Here is a 23,845-nt window from a genome sequence, read left to right as displayed (position 1 = left end):
TCGCAGCATATCCCCACCCTCCAAAAAGACCAAGGTGGTTTCCAACAGAGGCCAACCATTTGCCACTGTCACACTCTTCCGCTCGTTCCTGCTGAGGCTATTTCTGTAGCACCCAGAGTCCATCTTTGCAAAATGGGGCCACCTCTTAGAAAAATTGTTGTCATTTAATTTAGCAGAAGGCTGTAGAGCTCTTTAAGGGAGAAAGAGCCATCTCCTCTAGCTTGTTGCATATTCTTTATAGATCAAGGGAAGCAGATAAGAAAGTTAAAGGTAGAGTGAGAGGAGCTATTATTCTATTTGTGACAACTGAAAATAAGAATATATGAGGCAATCAAGACAAAATTTCCAGGACACATCCATAGGACAAAGTGAACTTGTGCATAACTGCAAGAGAACTAACAGCCTGAAAAATCACTTGCAGTAACCCACCTCAGCCCAATCCGGACTCTCCCTTAGCCTCTCCCTGATAGTCTCAGCCTCCCCTCAGACTCTTAGCAAAGTCCTGCCACAGCACAGTAGAAAAAAATTCATGAACCTCACTTCAGTAGTTCTCTGGCTGAGCAGCAAGTCAGCTTTATTACTGAGATCATTTTATCCTTGTGCCTAAGTCTCCAAGTGTGTGGCCTGTGGTTACCAGCAGTGCTCTGGTGTTTTGGGAGGCATTATTATAATCTAGTGGTTGAGGGCATGTATGTTGGAACCAGACAGATCTGGGATTTAGTCCCAGCTTCACCACTTTCCAGTGCTATGATCCTTGGTTTCCTTAACTTTTAAAATGGGGAAGATGATACTACTTGCCCTTATAAGATTGCTGTAAGAATTAAATGAGATAATGAATGCACGGTAAAGCCATTAGCAAAGTATTTGTTATATGGTAAATAAATAAATGGCAACTATTATCATGAGTCAAGTTCAGGCCTCTGGTATTTGCTCGTTGATTGTGAAAGGGGCATCTTGCCGTTTGCACCTCTGCTGACTGCTTCTGTTTGGATTGGATGTTGGAATCGATTTAAACCCTAACCTGATAACCTGGCTTGAAATCTATATCCCAGATTCTCATCCCAATCTGCTAACTGTAAAACAGCCAGTGGGTTATACTCTCAACTATATTTGGGCTTTTGGCCTCTGTCCTACCACATGAGTCTGCCAGGACTACTTGATCTCCTCGGACAGGTTGGATCCAACCCGACACTGTGCAACTCCTGGCTATGCTCAATACTTTACAAGTCAAGTAAAGTTTTGCTTTTTGATGACAACAGGGAATCATTGTAGTTTCTTAAAGAGGGAGATGCTATGACTGCTGTAAAGAAAGCTATCAGAGATTTAATGCCAAAAATGATCTTTATGCTTTTAGTTGATTAAACTGGCAGTTGATTAAACTGGCAAGAATTTGCAGAAACTATTTAACTTGATTGGTATACTACCTGGCACACTATCATTCATTTCCTCACATAATAATTGCTTTTTTTATCAAAGTTTGCCTTGTGGGCAGACAGCCTAGGGAGATTCTAGGCCATATACCTTGATGGGTGCTCTATAATTCCCCATTCTACCCATTCACTGAAGCCACCAAAATAACTACCACCATTTATTGAGCATGCACTCTGTTTTAAGGCACTGCATTATACATTTAGCATGTATATGCAATTTAACCCTCACAGCAGTCCTGTGATGTGTGTCCTACTATTATTATTATTCCCATTTTACAGTTGAGGAAACTGAGACTCCTGGAGGGTGAACTGCCCAGAAAAACATATTGAGCATGGGGAAACCAGACCAGAACTTAACATCTAAGCTTAATGCCAAAAGTTTTGTTCATATCACTATGCTGAAGGATGGCTTACTATTAAACAAAAGTAGGCCTAACATGGTATAACGAATTAAAATTTTATGAGTCTTAGACCTTCAATGCAAATTGAGGGCAGTAGCTGAGAGCAGATTTTGACAGGGGAACCGTGGGCTGCATATTAGTATGTGTATAAAGGTGGTGTCAGCAGGAGGCAGGTAGTTGCTAGGGACACCAAAGCCATCAATTCCATGAGAGACAAAGGAGAGGAGGGCAGGAAGTGGAAGAGAGAAACAAGAAAGTTACAATGTTTCCCTTTGGTGTCCCTGTTAATGGAACTGATGATGGACTACAGTACAAATAAAGGACCATCAGGGGTATAGGATGGAAAGAGTTATATGGGTTTGGGGTCGAGAGAGATCTGCCTTTGACTCTGAGCCCTACCACCTCCATGCTTGGCAAATCACTTTAACCTTTCTAAACCTTTGTTTCCTCATCTGTAAAATGGGATTTAAAACAAATACCTACTCTCTGAAGTTGCTGTGACAATTAAATGAGACAGGGTGATGAAACGTCATGGAATTAGATAGTTGTGATGGTTGGGCAACCTTGTGAAAATACTAAAAACCACTGAATCATACTTTCAAAGGGTGAACTTTGTGGTAGGATATTTATATCTCATTAAAAATATTAAATGGGACAACATAAATAAAATACCTAGCACATTGCCTGGCACAGAGTAAATACTTTATAAATGGCAACAACTATTATTATCTGATTCTTGTATGTTCTCATTTTGACGATGATGATGATGACGCTGAAAAGGGTGACAATCATTTTCTGAAAGCTCTGAAAGCAATGCCTATATCTCAGTGGGAAAAATATGTCTGTGAGCACGTTAGTCAGGATGAGTAGATAAATGGGTGGTTTCTGGGTACTTTTAGGTCACAGATGGGATGACTAGGCTAGGAGCTCATTTGGCATCTACAGGAGGCTCAGGGGACTCAGGCAGGTGGGTCACCTCTCCAGAATGAATTACAATTTCCCCCTTGGGCTCTATCAACACTTCTTTCAGGATCCTTGGCTATCTGTGGGCCTAGGTGAATACTGGAGGGTCTTTGACAAACAACAGTAGAACTGCTGAAAGCCACCAATAGCTCAGCCAGTTGGAAAATCATGGTAGCCTTTATGTCACTTGTGTATCTATTAAGCACCTACTGGAAGTCTCGAAAAATAAGTCTGTTCAAACAAGCTTAGAAAATTTATAAACTCAGTTAATTTTTTAGAGGATTTCTGAGTTGATGGCAAGCTCAAACTCAAAGAAAATAAATGTTGATTTGAAAATAAATTTGTATTAACATAATTCCCTTAGAAGTCAGTGGTTTGGGTATTGTGGATTAAAAAAAAATCTTCAGTTGTTTATGTAAACCAGATTAAAATTTTTCTCTGCACTTGGGCAGGTCCCATCTGGCAATTTACAGATAGGCTAACCCTTCTGTAAAGCAGGTTGGTTACTGCATATGGGCTATAATGCAAAAGAGCAGAAGTGTAGGTTTTGGATGGTCAGGGACTGGAAACATATGGGTTTTATTTGATAGCATTTCTTCATCAGGGTCCAAGTTATGGTGGTGAAGGAGACAAAGGAAAGGCTAGCCATTATTTAATGCCACAATTGGCAGTAGTTAATGGCAGGAATATTTTAAAAACTAGACTTTCTATTTTTAAGTGGAAAAAAAGAAACTTGGTTCAAATAGCCTATTACCTCATTTTCACTCAAAATGCTGCCAAATTATGTTATTAGAATCATCAGCAACACCTAATGGATTTTTTTAAACATTTTTTATTGGTTTATAGTCATTTTACAATGTTGTACCAAATTCCAGTGTAGAGCACAATTTTTCAGTTATACATGAACATATATATATTCATTGTCACATTTTTTTCTCCGTGAGCTACCATAAGATCCTGTATATATTTCCCTGTGCTATACGGGATAATCTTGTTTATCTATTCTACAATTTTGAAATCCCAGTCTATCCCTTCCCACCCTCCACCCCCTTGGCAACCACAAGTTTGTATTCTATGTCTGTGAGTCTATTTCTGTTTTGTATTTATGCTTTGTTTGTGTTTTTTTCTTTTTTAGATTCCACATATGAGCGATCTCATATGGTATTTTTCTTTCTCTTTCTGGCTGACTTCACTTAGAATGACATTCTCCAGGAGCATCCATGTTGCTGCAAATGGCGTTATGTTGTCAGTTTTTATGGCTGAATAGTATTCCATTGTATAAATATACCACTTCTTCTTTATCCAGTCATCCGTTGATGGACATTTAGGCTGTCTCCATGTCTTGGCTATTGTAAATAGTGCTGCTAGGAACATTGGGGTGCAGGTGTCATCCTGAAGTAGGGTTCCTTCTGGATATATGCCCAGGAGCAGGATTCCTGGGTCATATGGTAAGTCTATTCCTAGTCTTTTGAGGAATCTCCACACTGTTTTCCACAGTGGCTGCACCAAACTGCATTCCCACCAGCAGTGTAGGAGGGTTCCCTTTTCTCCACAGCCTCTCCAGCATTTGTCATTTGTGGATTTTTGAATGATGTCCATTCTGACTGGTGTGAGGTGATACCTCATTGTAGTTTTGATTTGCATTTCTTTGATAATTAGTGATACTGAGCATTTTTTCATGTGCCTATTGATCATTTGTATGTCTTCCTTGGAGAATTGCTTGTTTAGGTCTTCTGCCCATTTTTGGATTGGGTTGTTTGGTTGTTTCTTATTAAGTCGTATGAGCTGCTTATATATTCTGGAGATCAAGCCTTTGTTGGTTTCACTTGCAAAAATTTTCTCCCGTTCCGTAGATTGTCTTTTTGTTTTACTTATGGTTTCCTTTGCTGTGCAGAAGCTTGTAAGTTTCATTACGTCCCATTTGTTTATTCTTCTTAATGGATGTTTTGAGTGTTCGCAAGTTTTCTAATAAAATTTGGGTTAGGTACATTTTCTAGTGGCTATCCCTAAGGGACCAAATTCCCAGGCTAATATAAATGCCACCTGCAAATTTGTAAAGATGCTACCAGGAGCTAATTAGTGTACAAAGTTGCTCAAAGTTCAAGATGACTTGAAAATGAGGTTCAACCAGTCCTGTGAGTCAAGTAAATTTATGTTGCTTACTCTGTCAAACCCAACAGATAAGCTCTATTCCTGCTAACATTTGGACACAGTCCCGCTTCTCCCCCATACCTGGGAGAGGAGAAATTGAGATGATTAATGGGTGAGAACTGCTACTCCCTACCTTTTATGGTCCCATCATTTACGAAGAGGGGAATGGAAATGGCTAGGATGTGACTCCCTTTTGGATGCCTATTCCCATGAGCCTCTAGCTACCAACCCCCACCCCCAATCAGGCTCTTCTAAACCTATTTCTCCTCTAAGGCTCTGCTCCAAGCTTATGCCCTTGTCAGCTATTCTCATTTACAGCAAGCTGTTTTATGGATATATATCCAGATTTGGATATATACTCTTCTATTGAATAAAGCTCTATATAAGAGAAGACCAAGACAAGCTCAATGTTAATCCATGCTCCAGAGGCTCATAGCCCAGTAGGGAGAATGATAATAATAGCAATAACATCAGTGGTAATAGTTGTAGTAGTAGTGGTAACAATGGCCATTTATTAAGTGCTTGATATGTTTCTAGCACTTTACATACATGGACTCATTTAATCCTTACAATAAATATTATTCATTCATTCATTTCACAAAACAAAACAAATCAGACCAAGTCCCTCTCCTCTTGGAGCAAAGGAGACTGAGAAGCTTTCTCCATTGAGTTAGGAGGAGAATCAAACGAGTGGTATCCTGGAAGCCAAGCAAAGAAAGTTTTTCAAGAAAGAGGGACTGAAATGCCATTTGAAATGCTAACAGCAGGTCAAGTAAGATGAGGACTGAGAGATGATCATTGGAATTAACAAAGTGGATGTCACTGGTGACCTTTATAAGAAAGGATTGATGGCAACGAAAGTCTGAAAAGTAAGTTGAAGAGAGAATGTGAAAAGTGGAGATTTTGAGTATAAACAACTATTTCAATGAGTTATGCTAAGGGAAACAGAGAAATGTGATGGTAATTATAAGAGTATATGGAATTAAGGGAGGTTTTGATGAATTGATAATTAATAATTAGTAGAGCACTTACTTTGTGCCAGGAACTATGCTCATTGTTTTACACGTGTTAGTCTATATATTTATTATAACAATGCTGTGAGGTAGGTACTATTATTAACCCAGGTCACAGATGAAGAAACTGAAGCTCAGAATAGTTAAGCCATTTTCTGAACACAGGGTTTCTCAACCTTGACACTATTGACATGGTGGCCCAGATAACTCCATGTTGTGGGGGACTGTCCTGCACACTGTAGGATGTTTACCAGAATCCCTATCCATTACCCACTAGATGCCAGTAGCACCCCACCAATTATGGGAATCAAAAATGTTTCCATACCTGGTCAAATGTTCCCTGGGGGGCAGACTGCCCCTGGTTGAAACGACTGGGAAAAGATAACACACCTAGTAAATGATAGAGCCAGATCTTAAAAGCTGGGCTTATCTGGCTCCAAAACTCATGCTCTCAACCACTGTACTTATTTCTACTACCAAGATGGAAAACTTCCCCTGCACTAGTTGCAAAGCTCAGCTGTGAAATGAACCTTGTAGTACTTTTAAACATGAATTAAGTGTATTTGAAATGGTTCCTCCAGGAGAGAGATTTGTACACCATTCAGTAAAAACTCTCCAGAGGAAGTAGCCTTCTTTGGAGAAAATGCAAATGGGTCTTGATACATCATCTCACAGTAGCCCATTTCCTAGGACACCATGGATGGCACAAATGTGATCTTCAAGTATACCTCGTCCCCAATTTGGGGAGGGGGTGAAGGGCTCAGTTTGCACCCCTTTTGTATGTAAAATAAAATGTCTTACCTTTCTTGGCCAAACCAAAGCAAACCTATCCTATCCTGTGTACCTGTGGATCCCTGGGAAGTGGGTAAGGGCATTCTTGCTCACAAGCTCCATGTATCAGGATTCTAAATGGCTCGCTCTCGGGCTCTCTCTCTGTCTCTGTGTCTGTCTCTGTCTCTCTCTCCACACACGCACCTGGTCTTCATAATCAAGGAAAGGACTTAAAAAAAATTCCTTAGAGTTTGTCTCTTTCCTACTATGAACTCCCATGTGTAAGAGGAAATGGTTGGACTAGAGGATCCCCGAGGTGTCTTCTGGCCCTGCAGTCCTGGAGTCTAAGCGTCCTTCTTTTTCTCACGAGGTAACTGCTTTTTATGGTGGGGGGAGGGGGCGGACGAGGGAGATTTGAGGACTTTCAGTTTGGAAGCTGGTCCAAAGTTCCCAGGTTGTGTTTGTTTTTGTGTCGTGTTTGCTTCTTCCCAACTGCTTCTCCCACCGCCTGAACACGGCGGGGGGTGGGTCAGGGCCGCCCCGCGCCACCCCCTCTGGCGGCAGAGGAAGTTCCGTCTCTCCTGCCGGCGCCGCCGGCTCCTCGGGGCCCCTCGGAGGCAACCTGGCGACCCGACCCTGAGAGGCGCCCTCGGAGACCCCGGCCACCGGGCGCCATGGGGCTGGCTGGGGTGGGGAGGTGGGCGCCGGGCCGCGGGTCCCCCCTCGAGGAGCGGGGACTCTGGGGACCCTGCGAGGAGCCCGTGCAGACTCCTGGGCCAGACCAGGCTCCCCTCAAGCATCGGGGAAGGTCGGGACTGAGGGAGGCCCTGTGGGGGGGGGGGGCGGGGGCAGGGGTGCCTGGGGGGCAGTGAGTCCCGAGGCTGTAAAGGAGCCCGGGGGACAGGAGGGGGCCTCTGCCACACTGCGGTGCCCTGAGGGCCTGCAAGCCTGGCTCCTCATTTCACGCGGGAGGGAGGAGACAGGCTTCCATCCTGCTCTCAGAGCTAGGTTTGGACTTGATTTGGAAGGTAAAACTCAGAGAGAAGAAAGTCTGCCTTACTCTAGTGCGGATCACTGGAGCCTTGGGCCCAGGTTCCAGTGATGGATTTTATCAGGTCATTAAACTCTATCACATGCCTCACACCCCGGCCCGCGTTAGGCATGGGGGGACTCCTGGTGTTTTCGAGCGGCTGAGCCTCTCTGAGGCTATGCTTCTACGGGTGGGTACCCTTGGGGTTTCTGGGGATCAGTATTAATGTCTATGTGGATATACAGGTTGAGGTACATTTTTGAGTTCATGGCGTGTCTGAATGGCTTTTAAGCATAATAAACGTTGCTCTATATGAACATATGTGGCTTTTCTATGTATGCTCAGTTAATAATTCTTCAGCTGAATCGCAAAGGCTATGTTTAACCCCTGGCTCCCTTCCCTTCCTGAGCTTTGTGAAGTTTAAGGCTCTGTTCTTACAGCAAAGGGGCCCTGTCTGGGAAGCCTGTTTAGACCTGTCTCTTCCTTTTGTTTGCTTTCTTTTTGTCTCTCTCTGGGGAAACCTGGCTCCTGAACCCTGGTTACCCCTCATTCCATTCCAGGCCCCACAGCATGTTTCCCCAGAGGTCCCTCCTTTGCTCTCAGCTTTACTAGCATTCCCCCAGCAACATGTGAAGGGGGCAGCAACCAAGGACTGGTGTCAGCTCCAAGAGGGAACCCAACTAAAGCAGTGGAATGTCAAGTCACTCTGATTACTTGAACTAGCAAAGACATCTACAGGGACCGAGACCATGGCTTCTGTGATATGGATGATAATGAAACATACGCATTAATCTTCCTGGGGTCCAAAGGAATGAACATCTTTTCCCCCTGGGTTTTCAAAAATGAAGGAGTAAAACTAACCTTGTAAAAACTGTAAAAGCTGTCATAGCAAGACCAAGCGCTTAGATAAGTCCACAGTAGGAGCCTGCTAAGGTCAGAGCTGGTAATTCAGTATAAGGGCACAATTCTAGGTACTCTGTAGATTTCTCCACTGACCACGCTTTAAGATCTGTCATATGAACCAATGACTTCCCCTTTTCACAACTGCTCAATCCCTACCTTTCACTCATAACCCCTGTAAAAAAATTGTGTCAAGTAGGAAAGAGATGCTCTTTCAGAACCCATTGAGTTGGCCTTTCTCACTGGGCATTGCAGTAACTGCAGGAGCTTTTAGCATCCCATCTTACAGCCTCCTCTCTGTAATCAAAATAGGGTCACCTTAGTGCTGCTGTTTCTACTTGGTTTGGGGATGAATTTTTCTTAATTGGGATCAGAAGAGACGAAGCCATAGAGGTAGTGGTTTCCAAGGAGTTAGAGGAATGTGGAGGAAAGGAACTAAAAATAGAGAACATTCTACCTACCTATCACGTCTTTCACTCTAATCTACCCTACACAGCCCCCACCAAATTAATCTTCTTAAAGAAACATTTTTTGTCAGAATATTAAAAAGAAGAGTTTGCTTAATTACTCCAGTCCAGGCCAATACCTTCTTTTAAGGACTTGGGCTTGGCCACTCAGACTTTCAGTCAGATGATGCACTGCTGTGTAGTTAAGCACTGCTGCTGCTACTGCTGCTGCTTTCTCTCTCTCTCTCTCTCTCTCTCTCTCTGTGTGTGTGTGTGTGTGTGTGTAGTCTCCCTAAGCCTGGAGCTTGCAGTAGATCTGCATTCTCCAAAGTGCCTGCACCCCACTTCCCAAGTGTTTTCTTAAATGTTTGTTTTGTGGGCTTGAACCTCATTCAACACAATGAGAAAAACAAAATGCAGAACAAATTCTAGGACATCTACCTCTGTAAGTAGAGGTGGTCTTAAAATAACTGGCCATCTGCCTTATTTGTTAAAATAAGAGCTCTTTTGAAAAGAGGGCAGTGAGGCAAATTGCTGCAAAGCAATACACATTTTTCTCCATCAACTTCTATAGCTTAAGAGAGATGCCATGCAATTAATTTTGTTAAACATTCTTGGAAGACTTCCATTAATGCAAGCCTTCTGAGAGCAGACACCGTATTACTTCCCTGACATATACTTGGTAGTTTCATCTATACACATTTCTAATTCCACTGCAAGGAACTTCTGTACAATGAGTGACCTCCATAAAGGACCAAACCTGCACCAGAGCTGTAAAAACTGATGTGACTCCTCACAAAACTTGTAATCACAGATGAAAACCAAGCTTCCCTTATGCATGGTTTTCAGTTCTTTAACTTGTAAAAGACAGGGATATTAGGAAAACATTCTTAAACCCAGACAAGGATATAAACGGATGCTATGCCTGCAGTCAGGAGTGACTTCTCACTGGGGCAGGGGAAGATGATTGATTTGTTATATCTGGTCTACATCTTCTTGGCAGATTTTCTCCACACAAGCATTCCTCCATTCACAATAAGACAACCAAGATGAGCTCAGTTGATTATGGCCACGGAATTAAGAGGCCATTTAATATGGTAGAAAGAACACTGAGCAGGGGAAAAGAATACTTCGTTCAAATCTCAGCTATGCCACTCGCAAGGGACCTTGGGAAAGTCTCTTAACCTCTCTGAAACGTCTTCTTGTAAAAGTCTTCATTTTTAAAGAGAGGGAAAGAGCATTCACAGGCATGCTGGGAAAGCCTTTTATAAACTATGATATGCCACTTGGGGCTTGGATCCAACCTCCCAAGCTTGAGATTTTATGATTTTAAAATTTCTTCACTGTCTCACTTCTCCCCACTCCTGAGATCCCCATTGCTTTATTTTATATAACGTTGTCAAGGTGAGGTTCTATCGTTGGTGGCATGGCTGTTTTATAGGGAAAGAGCAAGAGATTTGGGGACAGTTATTTTTTTCTTATTAAAAGTTTTTTTTGCCTCTGCTCATGGGTCCCATCTAAGTTAAGTATGGTCTAGGCCGGTGGTCTCCAAGTCTTTCTGATTGCACACCCTTTTCAATTAAAATAAAATTAGAGCATGGTTCATATGTATATATACATACTATATTATTAATAATTACATAAGTTATATACATGTCCTACTCTGCATATATATGTACAAACATATATATTATGAAACACACAATGAATAGAAAATGTTAAAGGATGAGATAAAGATGACATAAATAGCATGTCAAATGTCTTAAACAGAGACAGACTCACAGACATAGAAAACAAACATGGTTACCTCGGGGAAAGGGGGAGTGGAGGGCTAAAATGGGAGTTTAGGATTTGCAGATACTAGATACTATATATAAAATAGATAAACAACAAGGTCCTACTGTATACCACAGGGACCTATATTCAATACCTTGTAATAGCCTATAATGAAAAAGAATATGAAAAGGAATATACATATATGTATAAATGATCACTATGCTGTACACCAGAAATTTACATAACATTGTAAACTGACTATACTTCAATAAAAAAATAAAAGTAAAAATAAAATTTAAAAGGCTCATGCATCCTGGGTCACAGGACTACGAGTTAAAAAAATGTCTTGTTAATTGTGATGGCTTCATTATATTATTAGCTAATATTTCCAGGCATCATATACACTTAGGGCACGGTCTTTCATCACTGAGAATGGGTATAAATCCATATTTCATATAGTCTTCTTGAGTATTCTTGCATTACTTTTTTACTGACTTCTTGTGAGGTATAATTAAATTGTTGTGGGTTTTACTGCATAATGAGGCTGATGGAAAAACTCATTCTAGAAGTAAGAGAAGAGTGAGCACTGCCATTTTCATGTGCTTACATTATGGGTATTATCTTCAATACATGGTTTATCTGCAGGAATTTTCTTAAATCACTTGTGCGTTTTGTGAGGGTTAATGTAGTTAGATAATATAATCCATAAATCCACTTAACTGGGCCCAAGTAAAGACCAGTATCTCTGGTATACACACAGGAAAAAAAGAAAAGTAAGGTTCCCAGGGTCAACCCTTCCATCTGTGGGATCCCATCTTCCCTCAGAATACCTTACAAAGCATATGCAATGGAGGGGTCAGTGACAATATGCATATTACATATTTGAAAGGCTTAATAATAGTAATAACAATAGCTAATACCTACATAGTGCTTAGTGTACTACACACTGTTTTAAGCACTTTACATAAATCATTTTGATCCAAATCTGAATTTCTTTCTAGACTTTTTCAATATAAATGGAAATAGAAACTGGAATTCTTTTACACTGATTTTCCAATGGACTGACTTCCAAGTACCAACCTCCCCCTCCCCTACACCTTCACCAATTTTGGAGATCACTGATCCAGGCTTAGAGATTTAGAATCTCTGGATAAGTGTGATGCTTCTATAAAATACATCTCAGCAACTCTTTCTGATATCCTGCTGCTGTAGTTTAATGCCTGCTAATAGATGATCCCAAACAGGGACAGGTGACACAGGACGCAATCCCAGGAAACTGACAGCAGCCGGAAGTAACTGGGTGAGGCGGCCATGGTGGGTGAAATGGGAATGAGGGGCCAAGAGTGAGAAATCCTGGAGCCAGAGGTGGGGAAGCCTGGAAGGAGAAAGAAGGAAGTTAGAGGCCAGAAAGGAAAGAAAAGAACAAGGAAAGGAGAGGAGTAAACTGGGGAGGGAAGATGAAGGCAGACTCTAGGAGAGACTATGTCACACGTTGGTGGGCAAGATGCTCACCCATGTCTTGATATCCAGTGTCACTGACATATGGCTTAGCAGGGCCAGGACATGGAAGACTGAGCAGTCTCTAAAGATCTGTGTGTGCAACCCCTCCCCAGGTATGCAGGGTCAGCCTGCCCCCTCTCATCAGAGGCATATGCAGTTTATTCAAGCAATGCCAAGCTAGGGCCATGCTTAATCTAAAGAGTGGGTCTCTAAAGCTAGAACTGCAGGTAGACCAGGCAGGGAAGATGTCCAGAGGGGGAAGGGAGATGGGTAGTCAGGCAACATCCCTATGACTCTCTTCAAATCACACCAGTCAGATGGTCAAGGAGGGGAGCACCACGCATTTCTGCAGGAGTGCAACTTCAGCTATGAGGTGCTTCCAGCATCGGCAGTAAAAAGCCACAGCAAGTGATTTACGTCTGAGGCAGCTGCCAAGACACCACTCCAGAGGGTAGAGCACTGTCAAACATTGCCCTCCATATCTCACTGCAACACCAGAAAGCACGATAAGACACTCTGGGGGCGAGGAACTGTCATGGTACAGTAACACGGTATCTGACTTAGATCGGCAGAGCTGGTGGGTTCTTTGAGATCACCCAGCCCACACCCCTCATTTTATTTATGGGAAAACTGGGACCCTGAGAGGGGAAAGCACCAGTCCAAAGTCACCCAGTGTGCAAAGCTTAGGCAGGGCACTGAGCTCTCTGAACATCTCAAGCAGTGCCCTTGACTCCCACAGCATGTATTTATCTCCTTGGCCAGCTCCTTGGCTCCTCTCTAACAGAAGCCCCCTCACTAGTATGGATAATGTATTCCATAAACCCCATACTGTCCCAACATGATCAAAGAAAGGATTAAGATAACCACAAACATCTGCTGGGCTATGATTGCATCTTGATTCAGTGCAGACACTAACTTTTAACATTATCATCACTTATCCTTGACCTAAGTAACTATATTTAAAATACACAGGGATCTTTTTTTTTAAACCTCCCTCCCCTACTGTCACCCAGTGGCTACTTCCCTGGGCAAACACTTTTCTTCTCCACCCACAAGGAAAAGGAACAAGGGAAACTCAAGACTATCAACTTTGCATAAGGTTCAAAGGCTTTCAGCAAAAGGTCTGGTGGAGAGGAGGGTGAAATCGATGTCAAAAAGAAAGTGTGGTTCTCTTTCACTCACAATTATTCATGAATGTCCTCACCTTGGAGGAGGAACAAATTGCCGGTAGTAAAACAACAGCATTTTGCCAAGTCCCTTGCATTGGGAGGCACAGAGGAAGAAGCAGTTAGGCAAAAGAAGAAGTCAAGGTCAAAAACCCAGAGGAGTTAGGTAGAGCAGAATCCCAAAGCAAGCTATGGGAACCAGAGTGTGGGAAAGAACTGGGGCCCTTACAGCTAATAGGATCTAAAGGAGATATGGAAATGACTGCCCTGCTCTTTGCCTTCTTGTAGACTGGATTTCTCCCTAGACAAGAGACTCTCATCTGCTTCACAGCAACCTAACAGCTAATCCAGGAGAGCAGGGCTGGAATCATACTCAATCAAATTGGTTGGTCGGTCAGTCCTTGATGAAACCATCTACAATAGTGCCTCCTGCCCCTGTGGAGTCTGAGACCAGGTCTCTGCCCTTGAGGAGTTCATAAGATAGAGGAGAGCAGAGAAATCACGCTGCAGTTCAGCATGAGAAGGATGAGAAGAGTAGATAATCTTCCATCATGGAGAGCTTCTAAGGAGGTGAAGTCTGTGTGCAGTTTTAAAGGATGGGTGAATAGAAGCAAGTTGGCAGAGAAAGGATAGAGCTCATAGAAGGAGAGTCCACGGCAAGAGGGTAGCAGGTATGAAACTTGGAATGTATTAAATAACATAGCAGGTTCAGGGAACTTTCAATAGTTCCATTTATGTGTATGGTTCTGTTTTGTTTTGTTTTCTGAAGAGGGAGGCTCCTCGTGATGCGAGAGAATGTTGGAGAGGTTGTCAAGGGCTTGGCCATGGAGGACTTTGTAAGCCTGCTAGAGTTAAGATTTTATTGTCAGATCAGTGGGGAACCATGGAGGGATTTTAAGCAACAGTTTCATGGTCATATTTATGTTTTGGAAAGATGATGATGGTCGAGGGGCAAATGGATGGGAAATAGTGAGACTGGAGATTGGGACATCAGTCTGGGGGCTATTATGGTCATTCAGGCAAGAAATTATACAGGCACGGATTGGAGAAATAGGTATGAAGGACAGTGGATGGATTTGAGCTCTATTTAGGAAGATAAATGGATGGAATTTGGTGATGAATTGGAGGTGATAGTGGAGAAAGGAAAGAGAAGGCAAGAATGACTTCTGGGCTTCTGGCTTGAGCAATGGAGTGCTTGGTGGTACCATTTGTTGAGATGGGGAAGACACAGGTGGGACTTAGGAAGACACATGTTTGCTGGGGGTTGGTGGCTGAATTCTGTGTAATACATGCTGGTGGTGCCAGTGAAACTCCAAGCAGAGGTATCCAGCAAGAAACTGACAATGCTGACCTGAAGCTAAGGAGCAAGGTCTGAGCTAGAACTAGAGATCAGATATCTATCACTGTACGGGTGGGAGCTGAGATCCTTGGAATATACGACACCACCCTGGAGGGGCCTATAGTGAGAAGAGAAATAGCATGAGGTTAGAACCCTGGGAAGTCCCAATCAGAATAGGAAAAAAAAAAAAACAACAGGAGAGAACAACAGCAGTATGAAATCCAAGGGAATAGAGAGTTTCAGGAAAGAAGGAGGTGTCTCGTGCAGCAGAGAAGTCAAGGAAGATAAGAATGAAAAATATCCATTGTTTTGGCAACAGGTGGGTTAGTGATGACCAGTGTCAGCAGCAAGGCCAGCCCACAGAGGACTGAGCAGCAAGTGGGAAAGAAGGCCAGATGCTCAAGTGCAGGCAGCTGAAGCCCGGCCACCTAAGGAGGGCACGCACAGTATGAGTTTTTGCTTTGGAGCAGTAGAGGCTAAGGACGTTGGTGCGTGTGGTAGGAGTGGGTCAGGGCCAGGGTACGGGGGAGGGTACCCTGAGAGACGGGAAAGATGTACACACCACAGGAATTGCCTAATTCGGGAGAAAATGGAAAGGCCTCTTGGTAGTCATGGCACCAGTCAGCTGACACAGGGAATGTCAGCTGTTTGCAGGAGGAGAGTAAATTGAAGGGCTGGTGGTTAATGTATCTGGGCTCTGGAATTCATGGGAAACACACTCTGTGACAGAGAAGCAGCAGGATGCAGGCAGGAGATAAGGAATTAAGAAAACCTGGGCTGTTGCAGGCCAGCGTCATAAACTCTCCAGCTAGGACAGGGCTTCCCAAGCCATAAAATAGGGGCAAACAGCCCTTACCTAGGGGGGAATCCAAACATTCCCTGTGGTCGGGGATTATCTGCGACAACGCATTCTTAGATGGCATGGATAATTAGGAGCTCTCCATGCTGTATATAAACACCAGAACACTGTTAAAACAGGGCAAACTCTGAAATGCTATTAAGGAACGGCAGGCTCAGAACAAAACAAACAGTCCCGCCTGCTCCCAACTCGAACACACGCAGTGTAGCATAATGCAGAGACAGCTTTCAAATCCAGTCGGGGAAAAAAGAGGAAGGGATGGAGATGTCATCCTAGAACAATTTGATCAATCCAATGGCAGGAAAAAAAAAATACCAGGGAAGGGAAGAACTCAAAAGCATGGTTCTTCCAGATAATCACACCTACTCCCATGAAAGAAAGCTGGAAGTCAAACACTAATTTTTTTTATCATCAAAAACCAAAAACAGAAACAAAACAAACAACACAATTTTTGCCATTAAAAAAAAAACAACTCAAATATTAATTCCAAATTTAAGTGTCCAGGGGGAAAAAAGACACCTTTAGTAAGCATTACTAGGCGGGTCATTTTTTTAAAGGTGACATTCTCCTAAAGTAGGCTGAGTAAGGTTTAGCCACAGACAGGCTAGTGACCTTGGGCAAGTCACTTATCAGTTTGTTTGTTGCATACAGATAATAGAGACCTTGGGAGAAGATGCTTTGGATAGTACAAGGCAGCACACCAACACTCGGCAAGGGCTTTTCACCAGCAGGGCATACCTTCGAGAAATCGGTTTGAGAGAGCTTAAGCCAAAAAGGGCTGGATCACAGTCGTGTAGGAGTGAGTGCTAGGTGTTGTGTAAATGTCTTAGTCAGTTCAAGAGGCTTTTGGCAAAGGAAAAATACACACTGCCCAGCAAGCTATGTGCTTGATGTCTCCCCAAGGCGGGAGGCAGGCCTGCCAAGGGCTGCAGCGTATCTCAGGGGTGACCCAACGTTCCGTTCCCCTCCCAGCTCGCAGAGCTCGAGAGGAACAGCTTGAAATCCAAATGGGGCCCTCTTCTCAGCTAAGGAAAACAGTCTCAAATCTTTCTGACATCTGCACAAAAGGGGTACTGAGGGGCTGCCCTGCAGGGTCAACAGTGCTGGGGCCAGTTTAAACAATCTGCTTGGCCCTGGGAACGCAGGAGGGTAGGGAGGATGTCTGAAATGGACCTGGCCGCGCCGGCAGCTTCAAGCATCCGTGTTCACAGGCTCGGCCCCCATGTGCACTGGCCTCCTGATCTATTTGGGAAATAGGACATCAGTGCACTTGACTCATGAAATACAGCTTGGTCTTGTTCAATACCCTTGACAAACGTTCCCAGAAATTTCAGGCTTCACAAATAAACTTTTAGGAACATATTTGACTGTGTGGACATCAAGTCTTTTAAAAATTGAAGAAAAAAATCTGTGTGGTGATATTCTCTTTTTCTCCGTCCCACACCCCTTCAACCACTCATGTTTTCAAAGGAGAAGGCAGACTAGGGCTCCAGATGTTTGGAATCCAAATGAGAGCTCCTCACAGAGGAAATCCACTGCCTTCTATCTTCAAAGATCAAAATCTCAGCCAGGGGTGAAACCATGAGGTCATCATAGGCATGTCTGCCTGGTGTAGGACTGACCTCTATTCAAAATATATAAGAATTTCTACTTTTAAATTCTCCCCAACCCCATTAATGGTCCAGAGCTGCTTCTCAGTTCCCTGGCTGCAGGGTCTGACCAACTTCCTGTCCCCCCACAACAACCCATCAGGAAATGTCCTTTTGCCTCAAACTTCAAATCTCATCTGCTTCTACTTGGGCTATTTGCATTTGCTATATCTTTGCAGGGGTAAAGTAAATCAGTAAGAATCACCCCTTAGAAAAGTGGGGCAGAGGATACATCCAGGAAATTCACAGAAGAAATACAAACTTGCAATGAATATGTGAAAAGATGCTTAAACTTAACATATAGTCTGGGAATTGGGATGATTTTCAACCATATTAGCAAAAATATCAAGTGCTGGCAAGGATGTAGAAATGTGGGCACCCTTGTACAATGCTGATGGGAGTGTAAATTAGAATAGATACTCTGTGGGGTAATTGAGCAAGTTTTGAACACTAAAAATAACTTATTACCCTTATATCTAGTAATTCTGATCCTTAGTATCTATGCTAGAAATGAGTACAAGGAGGCCTGTTCAAGGATTTCCATTGTAGCATTTCCATTTAAAAAAAAAATAGCAAAAATTTGGAAACAACCTAGGAGTTCATCAAAAGGGAATGGCTAACTTAAACTATGGAGTAAAGGAAAAGATTTTAAAGACATATCATGTGATCAAACAAATAAATTAAAAAGGCACAGAATATATATTACTGATTATAGTTTGAAAAAAGCCCAGAAAACAAAACTATTTATATATATATATTTGTACATATCTGATGATACACAGAAAAAAACCAGAAAGGCAATAGTGAGACTGACAGAGCATCAAGGGAGACTTTTGCTTTGTCTGTGTTACTTGCTGTTGTTTAAGAACATATTCATATATTTGTTGTAGAATTCTATTTTCCTAAAGTGTTTCCTGGTTATAGATCAGAGGCAAGAACGTGGGCCTCCTTGGCTATAGTGAACATGACTCCCATGCGAGGCAGCAGTGAGTAAAGTAAATAGGTGAGAAATCAAAGGACCCAAGTAATAGCCTGAATCTGTCATCAATTTGCTGTGTGACCCTGGGAAGACATTTTCCTTCTCAGGGTCTGTTTCTCCAGTACAATCTGTGGATAAGATGAGAGGCTCACTAAGATACTTTCCCTTTCTCATATTTTATGATTTTCTAAGTCTATGCTTTTCATGTATAATAGGTCTGGTCCCTTTTGATGAAGAGGTGGCTTTTTATACTTTTCCTTCAAATTCTGGCATAGTCTGACATTTCACTTTACTGCAAATGGAAGATAATGAAGGAAGGAGGTGGAGCGGTCACTCTGTTCCCTGTTCGGCTATGGTTTTGAGGGTTTGGTTGACCTGTTTATGCTACCCTCCTTTGACAATGTCAGCTCTTCGGCTTGTTTGAATGTGATGAGAGTGCAAATACAAGGCTGGAAGTCGGAAGATTTGAATTCTACAGGGTGGCCATAAATTCTGAAAACGTAGATTAGATTTTATCTTTTTTTTACAGAGTGAACCCCCTTGAATACTTTTGCTGAGTTATACTAAAGATGCAGGTTTATTCAGGGCAAATCAAAACTACAAATCATCTGAGGCAACACATCACATATGTATATATGAGGATTGATAGACATGCTGTGTCAATGTGCCATGTTCATTGCAGTTTGCACAACCATTTGAACTGGGCATGGCTATTAAAGGACAATACATTGAATAAATCACTAAATGTTTTAAAACATATCCTGTGTTTTAATATAATATCTATAAATCAATCTTTATGTGTAGTCACCTAGATTTCTGGACTTCACAGCTACCCTGTACCCTTGATTTTGGATGCATCACATCCTTAGTCTGTAGATAACAATTGCACCACTTGTTTCCCTGAGAGGCAGGAAAGAACCAAGTGGATACAAATGAGCTATGAAAATTTACACATATCTACAAACATATCATCATCTGGTTCTGCACAACCTAATTGGCTTTTGGAAATACTCCAGATGAAACCTTGAGGAAACCTTGGCATTGAGTCAACGAAGGAAACCTTTCCCTGGTCCCTCAGAAACTTTGACCAATCTAGTTCTGTCTATCATTCGTTAGCAAAGCTTCTTCCAGCTGGTCCTCATCACTTTGCTGGTTCCATAAGGTCATGAGAGTAAATTCTAAGCAGTTTAATTCTAAAGAAAACACACATACACTTCAGATACCAGCTCCTGTGACTATCTGTCTTTCAACAATGAAAGAAGGAACTTACTCTGGCTCCTTTCTCAGGAAAGCATTTACAGCCCCCACTGCAGTCTTGGCCCCCGCATGGCTTTCCATAGGCCTTCTTCTCTCCCTATTAAAAAAGAAAAGAAAAGAAAAGAAAAATATTAGTCAACCATGTGAACCAAGAAGCAATGTTGCCCAGGAACAGAACCTGTAGCCACACTCCTCTTAACCAAATAAATTAAAGTGGCTTAATCATCCCACTTGATGGTGTCATGAGTCACATGAAATAAAAAGTCATCTGAAGCTAGCACCCTTTTAGGTCCGTATCACACTAAATAGCCAGTTTGGTAGCTGGTTTGGGAACTGTGACTTAGATACTCCTTCATTGGTAGAGATTCTAGTCACAAACTACAAGAGTTTCTTTCCATGGGGCTGGAAATAGACTCTAGACATCTCCCTGGCTCCCACTGGACTTAGATGTTTGCACTCACTGACAAAGCAGTGGCTGTAGCAGAGAACTGGGGAGAATTTCAAGTGCTCGAAATGGCATGCTCGATGAAAATGGTCATCCTGCACTCTGCTCTCAGAGTCGTTCTCAGCCTCCACTTTTAGCCCGCCATTCAAACGTTACAGTGACACCCCTGTGCCCAGTGAGTCAAACCCAAATTCCTCAGGTGATACTGTACAGTATCCCCCAAACTCTCTAACTTTTTTTCTCTTCTCTGTTCTCTGAGGATGATGATGACGACGAGCTGAATTTCTACAAGGCCCCCACCTGACCTGACATGGGCTGACGCTCCAACCTCATGTCCTCAATCTCTCCCTGCCTGGCTCTGCTTCAGTCACTCTGGTATTCGTTCTATTCTTTAAAAACTTTAGCCTGTTCCTGCCTCAGGGCCTTTGCCCCAGTCGTTACTTCTGCCTGGAATGCTCTTCCTCTAGATATTTTTGATCCCTGGCCTCTTCTCATAGCCAAGTCTCAGTTCAATTGTCTATTCTCAAAGAGCCCTTTCCTGACCACTCAACCTAAAGTGGCCCTCAGTTACTTCCAATCATATCATGATGTTTTCAACATTAAACATTCTGTCTCGCCCCATTAGAATGTAAGCTTCATGTAAGCAGGGACCTTATCTGTGCCGTCTAACATTGTATCCCCAGTGTCCAAAACAGTGAATGGCATGTAAACAGTGTCTGATGAGCTCACAGAGCTGGGATTTGAACACAGGTCTGACTAACTCCAAAACCTTGACCTTAACTCTTATGCCTTAGTGTTTTCTAAGTCTTCTGTCTACCAGAGCCTCAATGCAAAGACTCAGAAATGAGGAAACTGCCATTCTGACCCTATCCACCTTGGAAAAAAAGCAAAACATAAATTCTAACTATTATCTGTAATGAGAACTTTATCACTAGGATGGATTTAGTATCATCCAACTTTTTTGTTTAATGTTGGCTGTTTTTTTTTTTTTCAAAAGAGAAAGGCATATTTATGAGCCGGCCTCACACTTCATCATTCTTGCCTCTTTCTACTGTGAGCCTTTTCCTAATTCCCTGGGAGTGCTGCAAATTTCTGAGATGGTCTCTTATCTCTTTAGACATTCCCACAACACTTTATCACCACAACACCTCGGTAATAAGGTAGTGATGGCAGAGCTATGACAAAATATGGCTATTTTAGATTCCAAACACCTTCCTGATATGAGATATTTTATCTCTCTTATATGCCTTTGACATGGTAAGTGTTATTGTACACTTTCCAGTTTGCCCTCTGTTGTAGGGTATAGAGGACAGGCCAGTTTTCCTAAGGGTGAGATCAAGAGGTGCTGTGTGAGGAGGAAGACAGGGGCTGGCATGGAATAGAGAATAGGGAGACAGAGCATCATTGAATTTAACCCTCACCTATGCTGTGTCCCCTTTGTCTAATGTCAAGTACCATATTTCTTGTGACGATGGATAATTTCTATTTGCTTCTCCATATATTTCTGTCTTTTCCAGGCAGTCTTCAATGAACACATATAATGAGCAAGAAGAAAAAACTCTTATGTTACTAGATGATAAATCCATCACCTTCAAGGGAGAGGACTCAATAGGCATTGCCAAAGTTGAAGTGGTATCTGTTCGGAGCTATGGCCTAATTCCAAACAATATGCCTTTTAGGTGTCCCATAATATTTGTCTGTCATGGACCAAAAGTTTCCAGATCTCTAGCATGGAGCGAGGAGGCCAGAGGCAAGGGAACTGGATAAGACAGGGGAAAAAAATTCCAGTAACAGGAGCTGCACAAAAATGTAAGGAGCAGAAGCTAAGGTTTCTTGGGAACTTGGCAGAACAAGGAGGCAAAGACACCCAGCTAACAGACAGGAAACCATCACTGTCCTCTGTCACTGAGGAAAGTAACCAGAGAAGCCCCACTGGCCACAAGGCAATTTCCTGTAATGCTGGCCCTGGCAGTTCCCCCAGGAGTCTTCAATTACACTGAGTGGGGAGGGATAAAAGGAGTGGCTTCCAGGGAACATGGCAAGACCAAGCACGGAGGAAGTCTCTGTCCTATCCTGGCTTGTCTGGGGACACTCCAACCCCTGCTCAACCAGGCCACATCACTGGTGTCATTCCCACCCTGGAATGCTCTCTCCCTTCCTCTTAAAAGCCAACCACTCCTTATACCCACAGAAAATTAGAACTGGAAAGGCCGGGAAAGATCATCTAATACAGTGGTACTTAACTCTACCAGACCAGCACACTATTTTTTATTATAAATATTTATTATTCTTTCTTGCTCTTGTGGAAAGAAATTCATAGGAATAAGTTATAATACAGATGCAAACAATAATTGTAAAAGCATATATTATGCCATAATTGTATTGCAAAGAAAAAACAAAAAGTCACTTATAATGAAACAATAGGTATTTTTTTAATTGAAGTAGAGTTAATTTACAATGTTGTGTTAGTTTCAGGTGTATAGCAAAGTGATTAAGATATATATGCATATTCACTTTTTCAGATTCCTTTCCACTGTAGTTAATTACAAGATATTGAATATAGTTTCCTGTGCTATACAGTAGGTCCTTGTTGTTTACCTATTTTATATACAGCAGTTTGTGTCTGTTAATCCCAAACTCCTCATTTATCCCTCCCCCCCAAAACAATATGTATCAATATGTAAATGATCATACATAGCTCTATAAAAAAAAAGTAATGAAATTCACCAAAGGCTAGAAGCTTGATGCAGAATCACCAGGAATGCCACAGCCTGCTGAAGCAGAAAGACACTGGGATGTGGTATTGCTGACTCAAGTACCATGAACGGAGTTGCTATTACTGCACTGGTTCTCTGAAATGGTGAATGTTCTGGGGATAAAATTCAATCTTTCCTTTGTTTACGGAGTAGTTTTTTTTTTCCTTTTTTTTTTAAAAAATGGAGGTACTAGGGAATGAACCCAGGACCTCGTTCATGCTAAGCATGTGCTCTCCCACTGAGCTATTACTTTCCCCCTGTTTACTGGGTAGTTTTAATCAATAATAATAAAACCATAAAAAAATCATTTCAATATGTAAAGTGTGGTTATGTTTTAGGCTCAGATAATTATAAACAGGGTTTTCACCTCCATGAATGTCCAGAGGTCTTCTAAATGTAGGGCAGGATGCAGGCCAATTCTTCATAGTGTACAGAGCATCTATCATTCCTGGTGCCTACCTAAGAGCCTCCTCCAGTCATTTGGACAACTAAAGACAGCCCCACAATTTCCAAAATTTCCCGTGGGAGTAGAAGGCTGAAGTTAAGAACCATTAGTTTAATCCAAATCCCCCACTGTACACATGAGAACACTGAAGGAAATTACTTTGGCCCAGGTCACACTGCTAGCGAGTAGACTGTAACACTTCTGAACCTAATTCCACATTCTTCACTCTATTCAATACCTCTCAAGACCAATTTCAAGTTCCATTTCTTCCATGACCACTCCAGTTCAGTGAAAGGACACAGCCTGCACTCTATGTATGTCCCACTCACTGGGCAAGTGTCACACATTGTTGAGGGACAGTCCTTACAACGTTCCTTCAGTTGCATAGCTGAGAGTCTTGTTTCCTCAACCAGTGATGTCTGTAAGGGAAAGGTCAACCTATTTTACCTCTTTGTATATTCCTACAGTGTTAGTGAGGCCACTACTTTCTAGCCATTACCTGAGGCAGTATACCTTTGTTAAGCACGTAAATTCTGGAGTCAGTCTGTATAGGCTTAAATCCCAGCTTT

General features: G+C 42.4%; 1 protein-coding gene across 2 annotated transcripts in view; it reads right to left on the bottom strand.

Annotated features, from left to right (window-relative positions):
- Positions 1-23,845, bottom strand: part of COL4A6 (collagen type IV alpha 6 chain) — a 264,443-nt gene that overhangs the window by 126,345 nt on the left and 114,253 nt on the right. For both annotated transcript variants that reach the window (XM_010946102.3, XM_074359539.1), the window contains exon 3: positions 19,644-19,727. In XM_010946102.3, coding sequence (XP_010944404.2) covers positions 19,644-19,727 — 84 coding nt within the window. The remainder of the gene's footprint in view (positions 1-19,643; positions 19,728-23,845) is intronic.

The sequence above is a fragment of the Camelus bactrianus genome, chromosome X (assembly GCF_048773025.1).
Source record: "Camelus bactrianus isolate YW-2024 breed Bactrian camel chromosome X, ASM4877302v1, whole genome shotgun sequence".
Classification (NCBI taxonomy): domain Eukaryota; kingdom Metazoa; phylum Chordata; class Mammalia; order Artiodactyla; family Camelidae; genus Camelus; species Camelus bactrianus.
This window is presented reverse-complemented; position numbering and strand designations above follow the sequence as displayed.